The sequence below is a fragment of the Mauremys mutica genome, chromosome 18, assembly GCF_020497125.1.
Source record: "Mauremys mutica isolate MM-2020 ecotype Southern chromosome 18, ASM2049712v1, whole genome shotgun sequence".
In the NCBI taxonomy this organism is placed as follows: domain Eukaryota; kingdom Metazoa; phylum Chordata; order Testudines; family Geoemydidae; genus Mauremys; species Mauremys mutica.
In genome coordinates, this window is record NC_059089.1 from 27,445,778 (window position 1) to 27,466,616 (window position 20,839).

The 20,839-nt window shown below is 42.7% G+C and overlaps 1 protein-coding gene across 2 annotated transcripts in view; it reads right to left on the minus strand.

Moving 5' to 3' along the window:
• Positions 1-4,403: 4,403 nt before the first annotated feature.
• Positions 4,404-20,839, minus strand: part of MAPKAP1 (MAPK associated protein 1) — a 164,994-nt gene continuing 148,558 nt past the window's right edge. For both annotated transcript variants that reach the window (XM_044993061.1, XM_044993060.1), the window contains 2 exons: positions 8,397-8,494; positions 4,404-5,004 (listed from right to left, as the gene is read on the minus strand). In XM_044993061.1, coding sequence (XP_044848996.1) covers positions 4,879-5,004; positions 8,397-8,494 — 224 coding nt within the window. In that variant the 3' untranslated portion in view covers positions 4,404-4,878. The remainder of the gene's footprint in view (positions 5,005-8,396; positions 8,495-20,839) is intronic.

Genomic DNA, 20,839 nt, shown 5'->3' on the forward strand with positions numbered 1-20,839 from the left:
GAGACAGCACAATGCACAAAGCCAAAAGTTAAATGCTGGGAAGAATTTTTCATCACTGGGAAAACAAAAAGTTGGTTGCATGTCACTTGAGAAGCTGGCACGACAGTGAGGGAACAGAACCATTTGAAGGATCGTTATGAAGTAAAACAGTTTACACAATTCCACCTATCCCACTGAGGAACAGAATCTGCAAGCTGCTATCCCAAGGCTTTTCTTTTGATGATAAATAATATAATTGATGCCAAAACTCCATCTGAAAATACACCCAAATGACCACGTAAAGTGCAGGGACAAATATGCAAGCCAACCCAGCTACTCCTTCCCAAAGCATAATCTGGGAAGGATGAGACAGGAAAATGGGTTCCCTGCTGGCTAAAACCAGTTGGATAATGCAGCCTTGGGGCTACAGGCTGGGCCAGTCGGGTGAAGCCGTCTTGCATTCTGGGACACGGCAATTCATGCAGTTGTAAAAAGTCACATATTGCCAGGCGGGCAACCAGACATTCCTCTAAGGCAGACCGATAACCGACAAGCAGCAAAGGCACGATTACTGAAAGATGGGAACAGGACTCCGGCATCCACAAACATCTAGTGGCTTTTCTGTCCTCTTCCTCCCTAGAACAAGCAGGGAAGATCCTTCCTCATCACTAATAATCAATGTTTCCTTGACAAGAATTAGGTATTTGTGTTGCCCACAAAGGCAAAAGGAAAAGGACTTAAAAAAAACTATATCTGAACTGTCTTGGACATGACTAAGCTCCACTGCTGGCATGCTTCATCAGCGTGGCTGTAGCGATCAGATGAGCCCTATTCACCTGGACAAATGTATTGTTTCATTGTCAGTTGGAGGTACTGCTTACAGACAGTGATGCAACAAATGGTTACCTTGTAAGGGTCTTACTCAAAAGGGGCAATTCCAAAATATATCCTTCTATTTGTGAACATGCAACTTTATACGTTGCAGCTTGAGCACTGTCACATGTGCATGCAAGTGATTTTTTTTTGCATGCATAAATTTTACCTCCTGGGTGTGCAAGCTTAGCACACACAAGTAGGTTGAGCACTTTTGAGAACAGACAGTAATTTAAAAAAAAAATCATGTTGCACCCAATAAATACCAACGTACTTAAGCGAGAAGTCATCCTTGTCACAAATCAGCAGCTACAATATTCTGCCTAAACCTAGTAACAAGGCATAGAATGAACAGCTTGCTTTTCTGACCCACTTGAATGCCCATCTGAATCAATTAAATCTGCAACTACCAGGGAAAGACCAGTCTGTGATGGATTTGTGTTCAGCTGTGCGCACATTGCAATCACAAGTCCTGATTTAACTCTTTCCGAAGCTGTAACAGCAGAAATGCTTGCTCGATGGGAGAGGGTGAGGTCTCCTGCAGTTAGGGATTGCGTACAGCTTACAGCTCCAGGTCCTCAGTTATGTTGGCTCTGATGTTTCTAAAGTGAATTTATAACTGGGAGCAAGTCAGTTTGGAATCAAGACACATGCTCCCTGCTCAATCCCCATTCCCATCCCATTGGAGTAGCTACCATGCACTTAAAACCAGAAGTAAGTGGCATTCTTCCTCTCTCCATTCCCAGCTTGTAGGAAAGGGTCAGCAGTTCAGTTTTTGAGTGCATGTGTGAGCGGAGTGGGTGCGAGTGTGTATGAGAAGTATTCATTACGGGTGAGTTAAGTGGAAGCAGTGAGTGGTGCAGTTAGCTCTGAAAATGTGACGTCCAGCATCATTCTTCTCTTCTAGTTCCATAGTCTAGGTCCAGCTCCTGTGCAAGGTCTGTCTCCTTCAAGTCTCCCCCTGGCCAACAGTCTCATCATTGTAGAGGAACACGGCTGTCTTGGGCGGTCGCCGGTCGCGACTGCACCGGGACAATGATTTCTCAAGTAGCTAGGGCAGAATGTCAGTGCCTCTCACCATGAAGACCCTCCCCATTCAATCCAGCACCTTAGAAAAAGCCTTTGTCAGGATGTGTGTCGGCTGCGGTGGCAGAAAGGAAGCTGGGATGGTCATACTGCTTACAGCTGTGATTTCGCACCCCTGCCCACACACCTTCTGCAAGGTTTCTCTCCAAGAACTATGCAATTACCTTACTAAACAGAATAGTATGCAGAGCCCTGACAAGCAGCTGCTAGGCCCATCTACTTGGCATGATCCGCCTGAGCTACATGCTGGCATTCATTTCTCTACTTTGGCATGGCTAAGGACTATGGCTTAATCCTGCTGGGATCTGATCCTATGGTTTCAGGGAGTTTGAGAAATCCAATCCTGAGGCTTAAACCACCAAGCCATCCCCTCTGCTTGTCTGGGCCTGACGCTAGCTGGAGGTTAAGCAACGTTCAGACTGGACTTTAGGATACAAAAACATTTGCTAACTGCTACCCATGTTCACTGGCTGTCCTAGAGAATGCTGTTTCCCAGCTTGTCCCAATTCAGATGCAAAAGAATGGTACAAACCCATGATTCCTGTGCCACGGCTCTATGGTGTCAAGGGTACAGTTGGTGCAGGGTCTCCACTACAAATAAACCCACAGACAATACTGCCATGATAGCTGTGGACCAATGTGGCCATTCTGGGGAAGTTCTATGGCCTAGGTTACACAGGTCAGACGGGATGATCACATGATTCCTTTTGGGCTTGGCATCCAGGAACTTAATTTTAGGGCCATGTTTTCTGAGGGACCTCAGCCTGTTTGTGCAAGTAACTTCCACGAGCAACCTTTTCACTCTAGCATGTTTACAGGGAAGTTACACCCACACAAACCCCACTGTAACACACAAGTGGGGCACAAATGGAGTTTGCCTGTGTAGACTGTCACGTTGTACACACAAGTGATTGTATACCCACACAGGGGGCTGAAAATATGGACATTTTAAACATTTTTAATGAATTCAGCATCTTGAGGTATTAATAAAAGCAAATGGCTGCCCATACTGAATGCTTATTTATAGGAATTGTATCTAGGCAGACAGCAACAGAATTTGATTCACTGGCCCTTGCACAACAGTGGTACAAAACCAATGTACCATGGGCGAGTGATACTATTTCTCTTACATGCCACTTTACAGCTCAGTTCTAAGAATTAAAACTGGCTGACAAAGAGCATGTTCACGTCACTTTGTGAACTATTTAATGTTCAAATTAATTGAATTAACCATTTCCATTGCATGGTTTGCAATTTCCTTCTCCACTGCTTCTTGCTGCATTTGTGCATATAAATAGTTAAAAACATAAGTACCAGACCATAAAAGATTAGTGTCCCTTACATTCGTCTTCCATTATTACTACTCCACAAAGTCAAAGTAACATGGTAGGAAAAGGCCTTTTCTGCCAACTAGCAAGGAGGATCAGAATGCTTCTAGCAGGAGAAACACACTTCTACAGCTCTTCCAGGTGGGGTTTCATTCACAGTTCTTCTGATGGAACAAGCGAAGTTTAGAAATTTGAGACTTTTAATGCAACATACGAATGACAAAATATAGAATTATCTGCCTTAGTGTTTATTCCTAAACTATACATTAAGGCTCAGAGAGAGAAAATTTTTTAATACAAAAACAAAGAAAGAAGTTCTAACAGGTTAAATTGTCTGCAGGTCAATCTCACTGCAAGGCAATAGAACATGGAGAAAATATTTGGTCTAACCAGCAGAAATCAGTGTGTGTTGCAGATTTCTGGAGGAGGTTTTTCTTCATTCTTCCGTGCAGAATCCTGCCAAGTGTTCTTAGCACAGCCATATGCATCCACTTGATACAAAATTGAGAGTAACAGGGTCCCAGAGCTCTTATCTTTAACAACATACAGAAATCATAAAAGACATTTCTGGCGAACCAAAATGAACACAAAAGGGCAGCTACAATTCCCACTACCCTCAGAAATATGGCACCCAACTCTGTAGAGATGGGCAAAGCTGGAACAGTTACAAATCCCAGTACAAACTAAGTCTTCATTTCGATTTATAAAACGTTTACTAATGTTAATACAAAAGAAAAAGTAAAGTTATTTCTCAATCCTCAGGTGAAAACTCTGAGAGACAGATCAGAAACTCAGTCCAATGAGCAGGAATTTCTCTGCTGATTCAGCCACTCATAATTACTGGAGACCCCATCACCAAGAAGAAAGGTTCTTGGCATTCCATTCCAGAAAAGCTGCCATGGTTTTCAAAATAAAAGTTTACTGGAGGTAAATAACTTCCAACAAGACGTCTTCAAAGTAGAAAAATGCAGCTGCTAAACGTGCTTGAAAAAAACCCAGACTTGGCTGTATAAACATTTCTTCAAGAATCCACTGTGTGCAGTGACTGCGCCACTGTCCCTGGACGCAAACACGACACACAACAGTCTGTAGCTTAACGCTACCCCTCCAAAGAACTGTGCATGAAATAACCCGGGAGAAAGATTACACCTTTATTAATAGTAAAAACGGATACATTTCATTTTTAGAAATTTGATCATGTCACAAGCAGTACCTGTGTGTGCGCGTGTGTGTATAGAACAGATGTATAGAATTTATCTTTATCAGGCTGTGAAATAATTTGTAACCACATCTTTCCTTGTGATTGTACACAATATAGTTCTTAAACAGTGCCAGCCTACATCCTCCTCGTTTCTAATCAAAGGAATCGTAAGTGTCACAGTCCTCCTTCCGGCTGATATGGCTCTTTGTTTTTGTCATAAGGGAGACTTCCCCTAACCAAAGCGGGGTCATCTGTTCATCATGAGAAACTGCGTATTCCTGATTCTCTTCCTTGGCTGCTCCTGGCTGTTGGCAGCAAGAGCTCTGTAGTTCTGGCTCCCACCTGTTTCAGGCTGTTGGGAGTTTCCCCTTCTTCGAATTGTGTGGACAGTTTTTTGCTCTAGGCTAGACATTACTGCTGTCCTGATTTCTTCTCCTTCTGGAAGCTAAAGCTTGTTCTCCTGCTCAGTTTTCTTTGTTTCTGAGCAAAATAATCTGCTCTGGCTGTACTTGCTCGGGATTCTAGAATATAGTTAACCTGGAAAACACACAACATTTCATTTCATTCTGGTAGAATGGCCTGAGAACACACAAATCTTCACATGACTGAACAGTGATTCACTTAAACCCAGCCCCAGAGTGATGCCAACAAAAAGAACAAGGTAGGAATGGCACAGAACATTCAAACCCCATAGACAAGAGAGTACTCTTCTAATTTTGGGCTTGCGGACCCTCCGGTCTTGTCACCTTACAGGAACGGCTGTGCAATGTTACTGCTTGTAGCCTTCCACCATCCCTGGACGGGATGACTACATGAGATACAATAAAAGTGCACAGGCTCACAGCACTTGATCCCTGTTGTTCTGCCACTTGTTAGCCAAATTGCCAGATGAATGCAGTAAGTCATGAAGACTCACAGTGCTGGTCTAATACATTAATAGGCTTCAATAAAAGGTTTTATCAGCTTTAATACAAAACATTCTCTCTTTATGATGTTTGCATACTCAGCTAATCTCATACTTTCCATGTATTTTGGCACATATTACTTGATGAAAGCATTTTTAAATGATATTTAACAAGCCCACTATTCACTAAATTTATTATCTCCAGTGCTTTCTGATAATCACATAGATAATTTTAATGGAAGGTTAATGCAAGAATCAAAAGATAAAAATGCCCTTTGGTCTGCCATTAGCTGGTTAATACGCTGTGGCTTAAAACTTGCACAATTTTATGCACTGTGGAGTGTTTCACTTTCATTGCATATTACAGCTTAAGGCATAAAAATATAGCGAGTTTTCATGGTCAATAAAGCCTCAGTCTTTGTCACTTGATCATGTAAAGAACCTAATTTGAGAAGTCTGATTTCTTGGCATCTGCTAATGCTTGCAGAATGAGAAAGAAATAAAGGCTTAACTTGAAAATGTATTTATGAAACAGAAAAATGCTCTATATAAACAAGTTACAACATAGGTACAGAAAGGTAATATATGATTGTGTTTAATAAGATCTGTGTCCTGAATATTCATTTTACCCATATCACATCTGTCCTTTTAGCCTTCCAAAAATATATTGAATACTCCTGGATATATCAAGACTTCTGGAGTGGAATCGTTTAATTTAAGACAAGTAGTGATAAAAATTCCAATGTAAGAGTTCACAATTTTAGTGCAAAAAATAGTTAAACCCATATTTTAGGGTATTAACTAAAATGCTTTATCACATGTCAGTTATTTAGCACTTCCATAACCTTTACGCAGAAAATACTATTAAAAATAGGGAATAGCATATAAAAATTATCACTTAAAATTGTAAATTGCTACAAAAATAATAGACTGCAGAAAATTAAGTTTAATCTTCCAACAGTATTATGATGGTTTGTTTCGGAAAGTAAATCAACCTGCTCATATAACAAGTCATTATAAAAGCAAATGGGTTACGAAAAAATATACTTAAAACATAAAATATTTTGGGTAGAAAAATGTGTTTTCCCAAGTGCATGTCTCAATACAAAGAAAACATTTGTTAAATGACCAAGGAGAGAAGTTTGTCCTGCCAGAATTACAATTCTCTGCTTGATCCTGTGTTGAAGTCATAAACTTGGAATCAATCTGTGTCCATGAAAATTATTTGGATGTCAAATCCTGGTTTATAATTCTACTAGAGTCCTCATGAAATCTTTGAATAATATTAACACTGGCTATTAAGAAAAGCCTGAAGTGCAGTGGAAGTTTTGTTTAAATATTCCCCATCTCTACTTAGAGGAAGTTCCTTTTGTTAAGTCCACTGAGAAGCTGCAGGAAGCTATTTGAAAGCAACTATTAAATAAGTTCCCTGTTTCCAGTAATGCTAGGGTTCCCCCCTTTCCTCATCTGGTGTGCGTATACACCAGGCGGTTCAAAGAGCGCTATCGCCAAGCACTCCTTCAGCTTTGTATTAAATTAAGCCACCACTGCTGTGAAGCTGATTCCTATTGCTCAGTTATTTAATTGCAGGTATAATTTGAAGTTTTTCTCTGTTAGATAAACTGCTCGCTGTGTGGGCTCAGGTACTCACCTGTAAAATGGAGATAATAATAAACTATTTAGCAACCTCACTATGGGGCAGGGAAGCTAAACTCCATGTTCATACAGTGCTTGTAGATTCTTGTATCAGAGGGGTAGCCGTGTTAGTCTGTGTCCACAAAAACAAGGAGGAGTCTGGTGGCACCTTAAAGACTAACAGATTTATTTGGGCATAAGCTTTCGTGGGTAAATAACCCACTTCTTTAGTCCTAATCAACTCTGCTTATGTGCTTGAAGTGACAAATCTTGAAACCTTCCATGCATGGACTAGGCTCCCAGTCACCCATCCACGCAGAGGGCACTTTTCAAACGGTGGCCCTAACAACAATCACAGGGACTGAGCTGCCGTCCTGCTGTTTCTGGTTTGTGCTGTTCTGGGTGCAGAGCCACCAGAAATCTGGTGGAGGCAGTGCCCTGCAAATTCTCACCGCAAAGGGGGATCCTCCCATGACCTAAAGCCGTATTCTACCCCCAGCATTCAGAGAAGAAAAGGAGTCTGACCAGGGTATCTCCATGCCCGGGACCCTCAGCACCCATAACTGTCTCTTGGCCAGCCAGGCAGACTTTAAAGCTGAGACAACTTGCCCCTTACTAGCCCCAGTGTGGGGGAACATAAGGTCACTTAAAACCCCCTTTGGATCCTCCCACCAGACTTGCACTGAGCAGACCGTGGCCAGCCAGGAATATTTGCCCCAGAAGAAGGGAATAGTGCAAGGGCCTGGTAGTATTGTTTTGGGAACAAGGCCACATCCTGCATGGCTTGGATTTAAAACTGGCTTACGTGGGAAACTAAGTTCTAGGGGGGAATTACTGAAGACTGGTTATATTGCTACCAGCACAAACATATCTTCTAATGATTCTGAGGAGGATATGGGAAGCAAATAGTTAAAGTTTAGCAGTCACACTGTATGTCCTGGTTAGTAAAATCCATCGATGCCAGAGAAACTCCAGAAGGATTTAAAACACTGGGCACATGGATCTGGGAATGGTTGGTTTCTTAAGGGTTAATTTGTATCTTAAATATTTAAATATACATCACAAATCTAAAGGTAAACTACCTAACAAAGTAAAAATTTGGTAGGTTCCAATTCCACAGAGAATTGACATCTTCCAGACTATTAGCTACATCAGAGCTTATAGCAAAAAATACTGTACATACACTTAGCCTGCTGTCGGGTTGTCTGAAAAATGGATCCAATATACAAAGTCCAGAAAATTCAGTGGTAACCAAATAAAAGCCTCTCAGCATGGCTTATGCTTTGCATTATCCACATGCACTGAGAACCTCCTGAATATTTTCAGTTTTCATGTCTAATGAACAATAAAACACCTAGAATTCTAGATTATATTAAATTTTAGTACCCACCTTCAGGACAATTTCATTGATGGTAGCAGCATCTGATTCAAAGTAGAGGTGTTTGTAGTCATGATTACTTAGATATGTAAGTTTAAATATTGCATGACCTGGAAAGATTAAAAAAATATAGTGTTCACAATACTTCTCTAAAGTTTTAGCAAAGCTTGTGTGCTCGACAGAAGAAAATCACAGATGGTGATCTTAGCATACCATCCGCACAGCAGAAGGAAGCAATGAAATGCTGACAGGCTTCTCATGTCATTTCAATTTAAGGCAAGTGCTGGCTTACAGGAGCAGCTGAACTCTTTTCAATAAAGTTCATTTCCCCACTGTAGGAAATGCAAAAATCTATCAAACGGCTAGTTAGGTCTCATTCAGCCCTAGACTATATTTCAGTTAAATTACCACATTAGAACTCCTTTATGAAACTACCCACTGTATAATCATCACATGTAGAAGATAAGTGTTATATTTAAGATAAAAGGCCAATTAACCCCAGAATTATCACTGTAAAAATGAAAAAAAACCAGCTGCTTAAGGCTAAATAAAACAGTACTGTAATTTTAAAGAAAAAAATTCGGTAGCAATGATATTGCAAAACAGATCTTCCCAGTTAGAAACACGGCTCTTTATTCTAGGGTAGTTGAAACCAAAATTTAGTCATGCTGCATATTAATGTACCAGCCGACTGACAGGCCTTACCCTGCTGAGCCAAAGAAAATAGTTTTACTGATTCAACTGGCAACATTTTGGTGGCAGGTGGACAAATCTCTGTGGCTGGCCTAGTGGAATGGCACGGAAGCTGGTGACCTTTAAATTAATGTGAACAGGGCAGATGTCCTAATGGCAGAACTCACAGGAGTGAGTTACCATACGAACATGAATGGTTTCAAAATTAAAACTCAATGCATCCTGTACGTAAGCTTTTTCATCAGTTTTCATTTAATTTATTCATTTCAAAGGTCAGTTACTAATCCATAACGTACCAGCCACATTACTGTAAATTCACCTCTTTCCCGGAGGAAGCCTTATTTGCAATCTTATTTACGTTATCTAATTCTTCAGATCTTCAAAAATCAACTGATATATGCTAGGAAACCATGGCCAACAAATTTGAGACCTCAGTATTTTATCATGGCATGTTAATTAAGCACCATTATGATGCACTAATCATGAATATAAATTCTCTATTGAAAAATTGGCTAATAATTAAAAAAAACTTTAAATCATTTGACAAATGAAGCTTTGGTGGTATTAAAAATGCTGGAAGTCTCAGCTACAGGCTAATCAGTATGTTAATTCATTCATGGCTGGCTACTGCTAAGGACTGAATTCAGCATCTTTTAACATTCTAAGAGTGCAACTACACACACACACTATTCATAGAGACATAATATAACTTTGTAAATTATCAACTTTCATGGCTTTTTATGGTATAAGGTGATGTTACACACTGGAATTTTAAAATATGGCAGAAACTACAGGCCAAGAATCCAAAGAATTCACTGCTGGTAATGGGCTAGGCTTCTTCACAGCACATACCGAAACGGGTCCTACCTGGAACTGTCAATTCACTAGCCCACCTGGAACGTCTCATTCTAGGTTTGCTTCTCTCCTGTCCCAATGGTACGTTCTCCCAGGTAGTGGGCTGTGACCATGTAGACAGACTATTCTGGGGTGTTCAAAGCACCTTTGAACAATTCTCAAACACAAAACAGAAATGACTGCTCAACCCCATTTTGTGGTGGGAGAGGAAGCACAGTCAGTGGGTAGGTGATGGACTGGCAAGCAGGGGACATGGGCTTTATTGTCACTGACCTGCTGTGTGACCAGGAGCTTTTCAGGGCAGGGACCGTCTTGTACTCTAGCAGGGCTTGGTTGTGACCTCCAGGTACCAAATATTACTAAAAACAATAAGTAGTTGCAATGTATCAAAACCTGTATTAATTCTTCCCCTGCTCACTTGGCCCGTCACACAGTCTGAGGGCACAGACTGCTTAGAAGCTAAATCCTCCACGGTCCCATGGTCACGGACGGGTCTGAACACAGGGCAAGTGGGGCGTTCTGCTGTGCAGAGAGCAGGGGACTGCAGCAGGAGGCCCTCCTGGGGGAAATTCAGGAGGTTGAGGATGGAGCAATGGTGTTGCCAGTGGATCAAGTGTATGGAACTCCTTGCAGAGCAGCCTGCATTGGGAACAATGGGCCGGGAGTGGCGGTGAGCTTTACCCTGTATCCAGCTCAAATTACCTAAACTCCTTCCACCCATTTAAGGGCTTTTCCTCTCAAAACACATGTGAATATGCACAATGGGGCTCAGGGCTTGGCTACACTTACAAGTTGCAGCGCTGGGAGTTACAGCGCTGGTCATGCAGCTGTGGAAGGGCCAGCGCTGGAGTGTGGCCACACTGACAGCTACCAGCGCTGCAGTGTGGCCACACTTGCAGCACTTTCCAGCGCTGTATTGAGAGGTGCATTGTGGGCAGCTATCCCACAGAGCACCTCGTCCCGTTTTGGCGCCGTTTTGGCGCTGAGTATTGTGGGAAGGGGAAGGAAGTGTGCGGGTCATTCCGCTTCCTGTTTGCCAGCGCCCCGTGGTGCATCGCTTCACATCCCAGCATTCACTCTTTCCAGCAGCGTTTGGCGCCATTGTGAGTGTCTTTCTGTTACTCTCTGTGTGAATCGCGATTTCTGTGGCAAATGGAGCCCGATCTGCTGAGGACTCTGCTGATGAGTGTCACCAGCACAACACGTTTGGCAGTCCAGCTATTCCTTCAGCTCCAAAGTGACAGTGAGGATTCCGACGATGATATCAATATGGATTTGCCTGCCGCGTGTGACACTAAAGTGCTTGCGGCATTTACGGAAATGCTCAGCACCGTTGAACGCCGCTTTTGGGCTCGGGAAACAAGCACTGAGTGGTGGGATCACATCGTCATGGAAGTCTGGGATGACGAGCAGTGGCTGCAGAACTTTCGTATGAGAAAAGCCACTTTCATGGGACTGTGTGCTGAGCTCGCCCCCACTCTGCGGCGCAAGGACACAAGATTGAGAGCTGCCCTGACGGTGGAAAAGCGAGTGGCTATTGCAATCTGGAAGCTGGCAACTCCAGACAGCTACCGGTCGGTCGGGAACCAGTTTGGTGTGGGAAAGTCGACCGTGGGAATCGTTTTGATGCAAGTTTGCAAGGCAATTAATCGCATCCTGCTAAGAAAGACCGTGACTCTGGGGAGCGTGCAGGACATTGTGGATGGCTTTGCACACATGGGTTTCCCTAACTGTGGAGGGGCGATAGATGGGACGCATATTCCTATTCTGGCCCCCCCCCACCTGGCATCAGAGTACGTTAATCGGAAGGGGTATTTCTCTATGGTTCTCCAGGCGCTTGTGGATCACCGCGGGCGTTTCATTGACATTTACACAGGCTGGCCTGGAAAGGTGCATGATGCACGCATCTTTCGGAACAGTGGCCTGTTCAGGAAGATGCAGGCAGGGACTTTTTTCCCAGACAGGAAGATCACAGTAGGGGATGTCGAAATGCCCACTGTGATCCTTGGAGACCCCGCGTACCCGTTACTGCCTTGGCTCATGAAACCCTATACAGGGAAGCTTGACAGGAGCAAGGACCGGTTCAACTACAGGCTGAGCCGGTGCAGAATGACTGTGGAGTGTGCTTTTGGGCGTTTAAAAGCCCGCTGGCGTTGCTTGTATGGGAAGCTAGACTTGGGGGAAAGCAGCATCCCCGCGGTTATATGCGCTTGCTGTACCCTCCATAATATTTGTGAAGGGAAGGGTGAAACATTCAGTGAGGCATGGACCACCGAGGTTCAAGTCCTGGAGGCTGAATATGCACAGCCAGAGAGCAGGGCTAATAGAGAGGCCCAGCACAGGGCTACAAGGATTAGGGATGCCTTGAGGGAAGAATTTGAGGCTGAAAGCCAACAATAATGTTTGCTGCCTTGCATGGGAGTGAATTGCACTGCTTACACTGTTATTCTATTATCCATAATAATAATATGATTTGTAGTGCCTCTTTCTTTACTGGGCTAAGGTATCTTTCACTATCTGCTATAATAAAGACTGTTTTCAAAGCCAAGAATTGTTTTATTGAAAAGAAAAAAACTTCCTTGACAGACAGACAGACACACAACATTTCATGAACACAAGAGGGCAGGGGTGTGGGTTGGTGAACTGTACAGTCACAAGTTTGCATATGCCCTGTCTGGATTGCTGTTTAATGAATCCTGCACTTCAGGGTTCATATACTGCATGGTGATGGGGGTTGAATGCAGAGGGTAAGGGTGGTGGTAGGTATCAGGGCTGGTTGGGGAACATACAGGTGTTGGAGGCAGCTGGTGGTGGTAAGAACCTGGATGCTGGGGAAAGGTGGTTTGAGCTGACATTGGGGCACAAGGCACAAAGGACGGGGCGGGTGGGGGAGTAGCACGGTAGTGCTCTGCTTGCATGGCAACGAGTGACTCTATAGACTCCGCTTGGCGCTCCAGGATGCTTAGCAGCCGCTCCGTGGTTTTCCTCTTGGCCACTGCATTTCTCTTGCGTGTCCTGCTTTCTTTCTCTCGCCAATCCTTCAAGTCCTTACTCTCTCGAGCAGACTGATTAAGAACAGTTTTCAGCATGTCTTCTTTGCTCTTTCGGGGATTTTTTCTCAAATTTTGAAGCCTCTGTGATGTTGAACATCTGGGCAGTCCAGTAGTCAAGGTCACTGTAGAAACAGAAATGACAACATTTAACACGGGCAGCATTGTATCCACTATCTCCAGACATGAATTGTTACACTGAGGGAGTGAGTTCTTATTTAAGCATTCTTTTACCCACACGCATAACACTACAGAAGCCACGACATGGTGAGTGAGCAGTGCTTATATGGGGAGAAGTGGGGCTTGGGTGTAAGAGGGGAGCTGGTTGCTTCGGGTAATCTGGAGTGCTAGAGGGGTTGAGTGAAATGCAGATGCAGGGGTGATCTTATCTCCCTATCTCTTCACTAAAGAGTCTCCCAACATTTTTCACAGGACTTAATCCTGGAAGATGTTTCCCTACTGCGAGTCACTAGGGAACAGCGGGGGGCTCTTTTAGAGCAATGTGGATTCCGCCCGGGACCCTATGCGGCTTGCCTGTGTTCAGAAATGGTCCCCCCACCACTGGCAGAAGAGTGGCGCGGACGCGTCACCGTCACTGGGACAAGGGACACAGTGGCTCTGCCTATAAACCTGCGCAGGCATATTGCCCACGCTCTGGATGAAGCTTTTGCTGAGATAACTGAGGCAGATTACCGCGACGTGATAGACCACATCAACGGGCTATTCCACATCTAGAGGCTGGCATGCATGCATCCATAACCCCCCCTCCTCTCCAGAAACATTTCACCCAGAAAATAAAAGCCGCTTACCGGTAACACGCTCCTCTGCTTGTCCTTCTGCAACTGCTGGCTGCTGCGATTGGGTGCTTTCCTCCTGGCTTGAGAAGAGCTCCTGGCTGCATGCCTCCAGGGAATCTGCGGTTTCTTCCCCCATGCCAGGAGCTTCACTCGCGGTTTCCTCCCCCCCCACGCCTCCGCCTCCGCCGCCTCCTCCGCCTCCTCCTCCTGTCCCCCAGCCTGCTCAGAAGTGTCCATCGTTATCCTGGGATTGGCAGTGGGGTCACCCCCAAGTATCTCATCCATCTCCCTGTAAAAACGGCAGGTCGTGGGAGCAGCTCCGGATCGTCGATTCCCCTCTCGGGCTTTGTAATAGGCACTCCGCAGCTCTTTAATTTTCACCCTGCATTGTACTGCGTCCCGATCATGGCCCCGATCCAGCATGGCCCTTGATATCTGCTCAAAGATATCGTAATTCCTACGGCCGGAGCGCAGCTGTGCCTGAACAGATGCCTCACCCCAAACACTGATGAGGTCCTGCAATTCACCAGTGCTCCATGCTGGGGCTCGTTTGCCGCGTGGAGGCATGGTCACCTGTAACTGATTAAAACTGATTGCACTCCACACCTGGCTGCAGCAAACAGGAAGGAGATTTTTAAATTTCCCGGGGCATTTACAGGGCGGGTCACCTGAGCCAAGAGCAGTAGAGTGCAAACTGATGTGCAGAGTGGCTGAACAGGAATTCTGGGATACCTCCTTATTCCCTGGAGGACAGGTAAAGCGCTGGTGAGTGTCCACACCTGCTGGGCAGCGCTGGATCACCAGCGCTGCACTCCTTATACCCCTGCCGGGATGGGTTTTCAGCCAGCGCTGCAACCAGGGAGTTGCAGCGCTGGTTGTGCCCTGCAAGTGTGGACGGGGTGTTGTTGCAGCGCTGGAAAGCCTCCACCAGCGCTGCAACTTGTAAGTGTAGCCAAGCCCTCAGATGCAAGCTGCAAACACAACATCTCTTCTCTCTCGCACATGCACCCATCTCTTCAGTGAGAAGGAACAGCATTAAATTGCTACTTCAACTCTGTATTGCAGAGGCGTAAACTACATATTATATAAAGAATTAAAAGAATCACTAGCAACGTGCTTTTCTCAATCCCTGCAGTCCTACAGTATATTAACAAGAGTAGATGATAAGCAATAATGCTGTACGGCAGAATATTAATAAAAAGAATAGTGAGACAATAAGCTTGCTTGAAATATGGAAAACAGGCCATGTCACATTGAAACCTTCCCTAGCCCCCTCACCTCTTGTTTAAACACATGATTTATTCCTTTTTTTTCAGCTGCAGTATTTATACAGCTGACAGAAGCAGAACACAGAACTTTATTTCAAGCACTTATTTTTGGATTTTAAAGAGTCAGCCTTTTCAATGACAATTACAGAGCAATACATGTCAATAACACTTTTATTGTGCTGTGTAACAGGAGGCAGAGTTCAATCCATCACCCCAGAGAGGTCTGGCTGCCCCCAAATCCTCCTGGAGGAGCACAAGGAGGAGAGATCTAGTTTTTATGCCCAACATCACCTTGTTCTACACTAGAAGCACTCAGTGATATTTTAAAGAGAGGCATGTTAGCTAAGATGGAAACAAGTAATTGGTTACCCTGAGAACAAAGAATTTATGTTGTGGTGTGAAGGTCTCTTGAAAAACACCATAAAAAGAACTGAGCTTCTCCATGAAACAGAGAAAATTAATAAGAAAGCCCAGCACAAAAGGTGATGGGCTACACAGAACACAAACCAGAACTATATGGTGGAGCTACTAACCTAACCATACGACAGCTTGTTCCACGAGGCCTGCTCCACTACAGCAGCCGGCTGGAGCATTTGCAGGTGCAGCACATTGCGTTCATGCTCCATCAGTTAGGGCTGCAGCCTGATTTCCTGCTTCAGAAAGCAAGTGCCAACTGAGACATCGCTGATTTCAGAAAGAGTGAAACAAAATGGTCTCATGCCCCTAAAAGGAACCCCAGCAATTTGGGGCTATATGTGGTTAATAAAATGGCAAGTCTAGTTATCTTCAAAGTTTAGTATAAACACCTAATGGCTAGTTTGTGGAAAGTATTTGTATAATCAGCAATACAGGTGATGCCAGGGTTTATATCCTCTGACAGGTGATTTACAAAACATTCCTTTAGAAGGTTGCATTACAGTATTATGCTCATGTGCTTCCACATCCACATTATACTGTTCACGATGTGAAATATTAGTTCATTGAAACAATCAACTGGCACTTTGTTTTGTTACTATTCTGGCCAGATGGAATTTATGAATTGTGAGGGATGGATTGATTTCCATTTCCAAGAGTACTTAAATATGTGATATACAGTTCTAAACCCTCTTAATGTCACCCTTGGTCATTCAGAGATCAATACAAATTTCAATATTTTTATATTTCTATATAAAGAACATCTGAAGACAAATGAGCTCTACTGTACCTTGTAGAATTCAGATAGCACGGCCTCCTACGAACAGCTTGGTTATAGTCAATTCTTTTAAATAAGCCTTGCCTGCCCTTTAATGTATATGGTTGAAATGAATATGTTCTGCTCCAGCCCAACATCTCTGGCATTTCCCTTCCCTTCCCTTCTTCTGAGATCCCAGAGAAACGAATGAAACGTTAAACACTAAAGAGCCCTAAGCATTCATGTCTGGACAGCCAATCCCTCAAAACTGGGAGATGTTCAGAGCTTGTTTGACCCAACAGGAGTCAGCACTATTACCACCACATTTTCATTGTATCCCCTCAGGTTTGATGAGGAAAATATACTAGACTCATACAAATGGCTATTTACATATGTTCTCTTTAAAGAACATTCTATTATTATCCTGTTCACATTCTAGAGCTGAGACATGCTGTCAAATTTCATTTCCTGGAATGACTGTGCAGTGCCATGAAATTTTGAAGAATTTCAGTTTACACAATGGTTGGGAAATTTTTCCTAGAATTTCTGGAAAATACAAGTTGTGCTTGGAAAAATGTATAAAAGCTTTGTAAAATACATCTTGCTTCCATTCACATAAGAGAAAGAAGCTTTTCATTTTGACAGAAAAAGACATTAAGCCCTTTTATGAGGAACAATTTTTCACCAGTTTTACTTTGAGTAGAAATGTTTTTCCCCCAGAGTTCAGATGTTACCAACAACTGCCAATTTTACTCTTTTTAAAATTATGCACTATCTGAGCCTAACACAATGGTGCCTTCATCCCTGACAGGGCCTTTAGGAGCTACTACATGCCAATACTGTAGTATAATAATAATAAGAATAATCTGGACAGCTCTTCAGTTTATTTAACTGGATGTAGTCACCCATCCTGGAAAGGTGCATCTGTTAGAATGAGAGTCAGATTTCAGAAGCAATGACAACAACAGAAATTACGGGTGAAATCTTTGCCCCACTGGAGTCAATGGCAAAACTTCCCCTGTTCACTGCAGTTGCCAGTAGGTCACCCGACACAGCTGCTGTAAAGTACACCTCATGACAAGGAGGTGAGGACAACAGAGTTTAATATGATGCCCACTAATACAAAGTTTAAACAGGCAGCTGTACTTTTTTCTGGTTTATTCATTTCTTTTGGGGACTTGCATATTCTGAGACACTTTCTCCATAACTCAGGCCCTTTACATTCCATTACCGTCTGTTTAAGGAAACATTATTACAGTGGGAGCCTCCTCTCCAGGATCCGTGAAAGCAGAGCTGCAATTAAGCATGTGCTGCATGTGACCATTTTAAAGTCACATTGTGTTAGCTATTTACACATGGGGAATTTTTTCAGTTTTTATCCTTTCAGAAATTATATCAAAGGCAGAAATCTAATAAAGGCTTTTGCATGAACTATGAAAACCGAGGTGGAACCCAGGATTGCCCAAAACCTCTTCACCAGCAACCTTGTTTTGGAAAGAGATGATAAATAAATCAAAATGCACTAAGCAGTGCTTCCACATGGCAATCGCCTCCTTCATTGCGTCTGCACCTCATCAATCACGCTATTGTCTGCTTGAAAGGCGAGCCTTGTAAATGTCATATCCACTCAAGCCCAAGGAGAAGCGAATCAAAATGCAGCAAGGAGTTTTAATTGGATAGTGTAATTAAACTAAAAAACCCCAGCAGACTAGCTTTGACAGAATAGATGAAGACCCCTTTTAATAGGGCTACGAAACATATTTGTTAAAAGGATGAGGCAATGCACGTCCTGATTGGGCTCCAGAGTACTTTTATGAGAAGGCTATTCAATAACGGATGTATTTAATGAGTTAAAGCTAAGCTCTATTTTGTACTCAGGCAGGACTTTATCTTACCGTACGCTAATACATCACAGGGCTGAATCTATTAATAAAGAGTTACCCTTAAATTAACAATCCACAGCTACAATATTATAACTTCGTAACTATAACCTGATATATATCACACATCATGAACTGCTCACCGCAAACGCAGTCTCCATTATTTGCTATAGTAAATAGTTGTCCAGGCCAGTCATTAATTCATAGGCATGGACAAAATCCTATTTGCCTTGCAACCAGCCACTTTCTCTGGTGGATCAAGCTTTACACAATTAGTGCCAACCCTACATGGGGTGACCTTCTGGCATTGCCAGTGGTACAATAAAAGCAGCATCAACCTCTGACCTACAGTATGCCGCATACGGATAGCTCTGATTTTTAGCCACGTCCCCATCTAGCCTCCAATGATTTGAGCCCACAGTGTCCTGCAGACACAATTACAACTACAAAATCACGTGTACTTATTCACACCTGCACTTGCACCCATTTAGATCTCTACCTAGCTATTTTATGGGTGCAAACAATTGTCCATGTTGAATTACAATTGCTGTTATTTCTTACAGTTATAGTCTTCTCAAGACTTCCTCTCAGCTGAGCCTACCTCTGGCTCATCTGATCAAAAAGCTATTGCCTTGGATCATGTATTGTGGGTGCCGTGTTATCCCTGGAAAGGACCACAACTCTGGTAACCAGCAAATAAGCAATATTGTATTCACAGCAACGTCATTCACAAAACAGCTCCAGGAATTACTCTCGCTCCACTGAAGGGATCCAGGGCCCAGTGTGCTAGATATTAGATAAACTTGCTGACAAGGTGCTGGGTGCAGATCTGAGCACAGGATGTTCATGGCAAGAATGCACTGGCTAAAAGAAATCGTTCAAACATTCCATTCCATTTAAACAAAAGTGAGACGCTGTTTAGAACTCTGTGTTCTAAAAGAACTGACTGGGTGCTCTTACACTTGTTTAAACAAAATATTCTATATGTTTTGTATTAAGGTTTTTAGTTCGTCTTCTAATCAGTTCTTTCATAATGCAACAATAAAATCATTAATTTAATATTATGCAATGTATATAATCTGGAGGAACATGATACTGAATTAAAACATCCAATACATTTAGCTTTAAATGAAAACTCTATAAAAGCATTTCAGCCATCAATTTGGCTATCACTTACAGCCAGTACGAATTCTGCTGGAAAAGCTATTTTCGTGCAGATGTGGAATTCAATGGGAAAGACTGACTCGTGTAGCAACATCAATCAAAATGTCGGCTCTCTTGGCAGCTATCCACAGTAAGGCAGGGTCAAAGGTCACAGGATAAAGAAAAAGCCAAGCTCTGGTTCAGCTCTAATATCTTCTCGCTAGAAGTCTTGCAAAGGTACCTACCCCCTTCTGTATCAGGCTGCTTTCATTAATCTTCTTGCCATCTTCTTTAACTAGTCATGCAGAACCGCTCGATAGCAAGACATAGAATGGGGAGGCCGTATGTCTATTACCGGGTTAACATTCTGTTAAGCCCCAGTGCAACAATGGAATAGGAATCTAAAGAAAACCTTAAACTGCAGGGTTCAATGCAGGCAATTAAATTACAACTTGAAATTACCAATATATTTGTGACCTACAGAACAGAATGCTTTTGTTTAACCCACCTTAGCATTAAGGCTATTCGAGCTAACAAGAGCGATTCTTCTAGTTTAATAAAAAATAGGATGATAAAGAATCATTATTCAGTAGTTTGAATTTAATTAGCAAATGAAACAGATTTCTGCAGATCTTGGCAAGTACTTAGGAATGGAAAAAAGATTCATTCAATTTGGAGACCACAGTTTTACCAGACTAATTTATCCTCAATTCTACCAAAAGGCCTTTCTTGAAACTAATAATCCCCTCAAAACTTCGGTGCTTGATCAATGTTTTCTTTCTGCAGATGTTGTGGTAACCTGGTAACCCTAAACCTTAAGAGAAACAGCAACAGCATACATCGATCACAACCCACACTTTGTCTGTAGTGCACTTTTTAAAAATAGGCAAGGGTCTGTGGCACTGAAGTTTTACCTGTGTTCAAATAATGTAAGACAATAACATAATCAAATTTCCTTTAAATTACACTATTGCAAGGGGATATAATTATATTAAACCTATTATGTTGCTTCCTTAAGACTTTATATTATGTACACTTAACTGAGATACAGAGCTCTCTTCAGCTATAAAAATGACAGCTACTTTATTAAGGTTTAAATCTTATTTCTTAATGATGGGATGCTTCCTTTCAAGAGTAAAAACCTGCAGAATCTTTTGTGATAATCAGACTGAACTTGATTTAAACAAGCACTTTATACAGTGTTTGCAGATTCTAATGGTACTGGGTTTAACTAGTAAGGCCATTACCTCTCTGTTTGAATTCAAGAGGCCTGACTTAATTCAGAAATAAGACACTAACGCTAGCCTAATGCAAGGGCACACAACAATTCTCAGACATACCCAGCACTAACAGCCAACTAGATATTGAAACTATTTCAAAACAAATATATATTTGCACATTGACTTTAATTAGATGCAGCCCTAAGTTTTGTGAACTTGTGATAAGAAGTTTCAACTATTTACCCCAACTCCCAAAATTCATCTGTAAATATTCAAAAACTTGATCTCCAAAGTTCCACGTCCTTTACCACTCACAGGGGTATGGCTGTAAATCTTCACTGCATGAACTTACTTGACAGTGAGACATTTGAGTTTAAA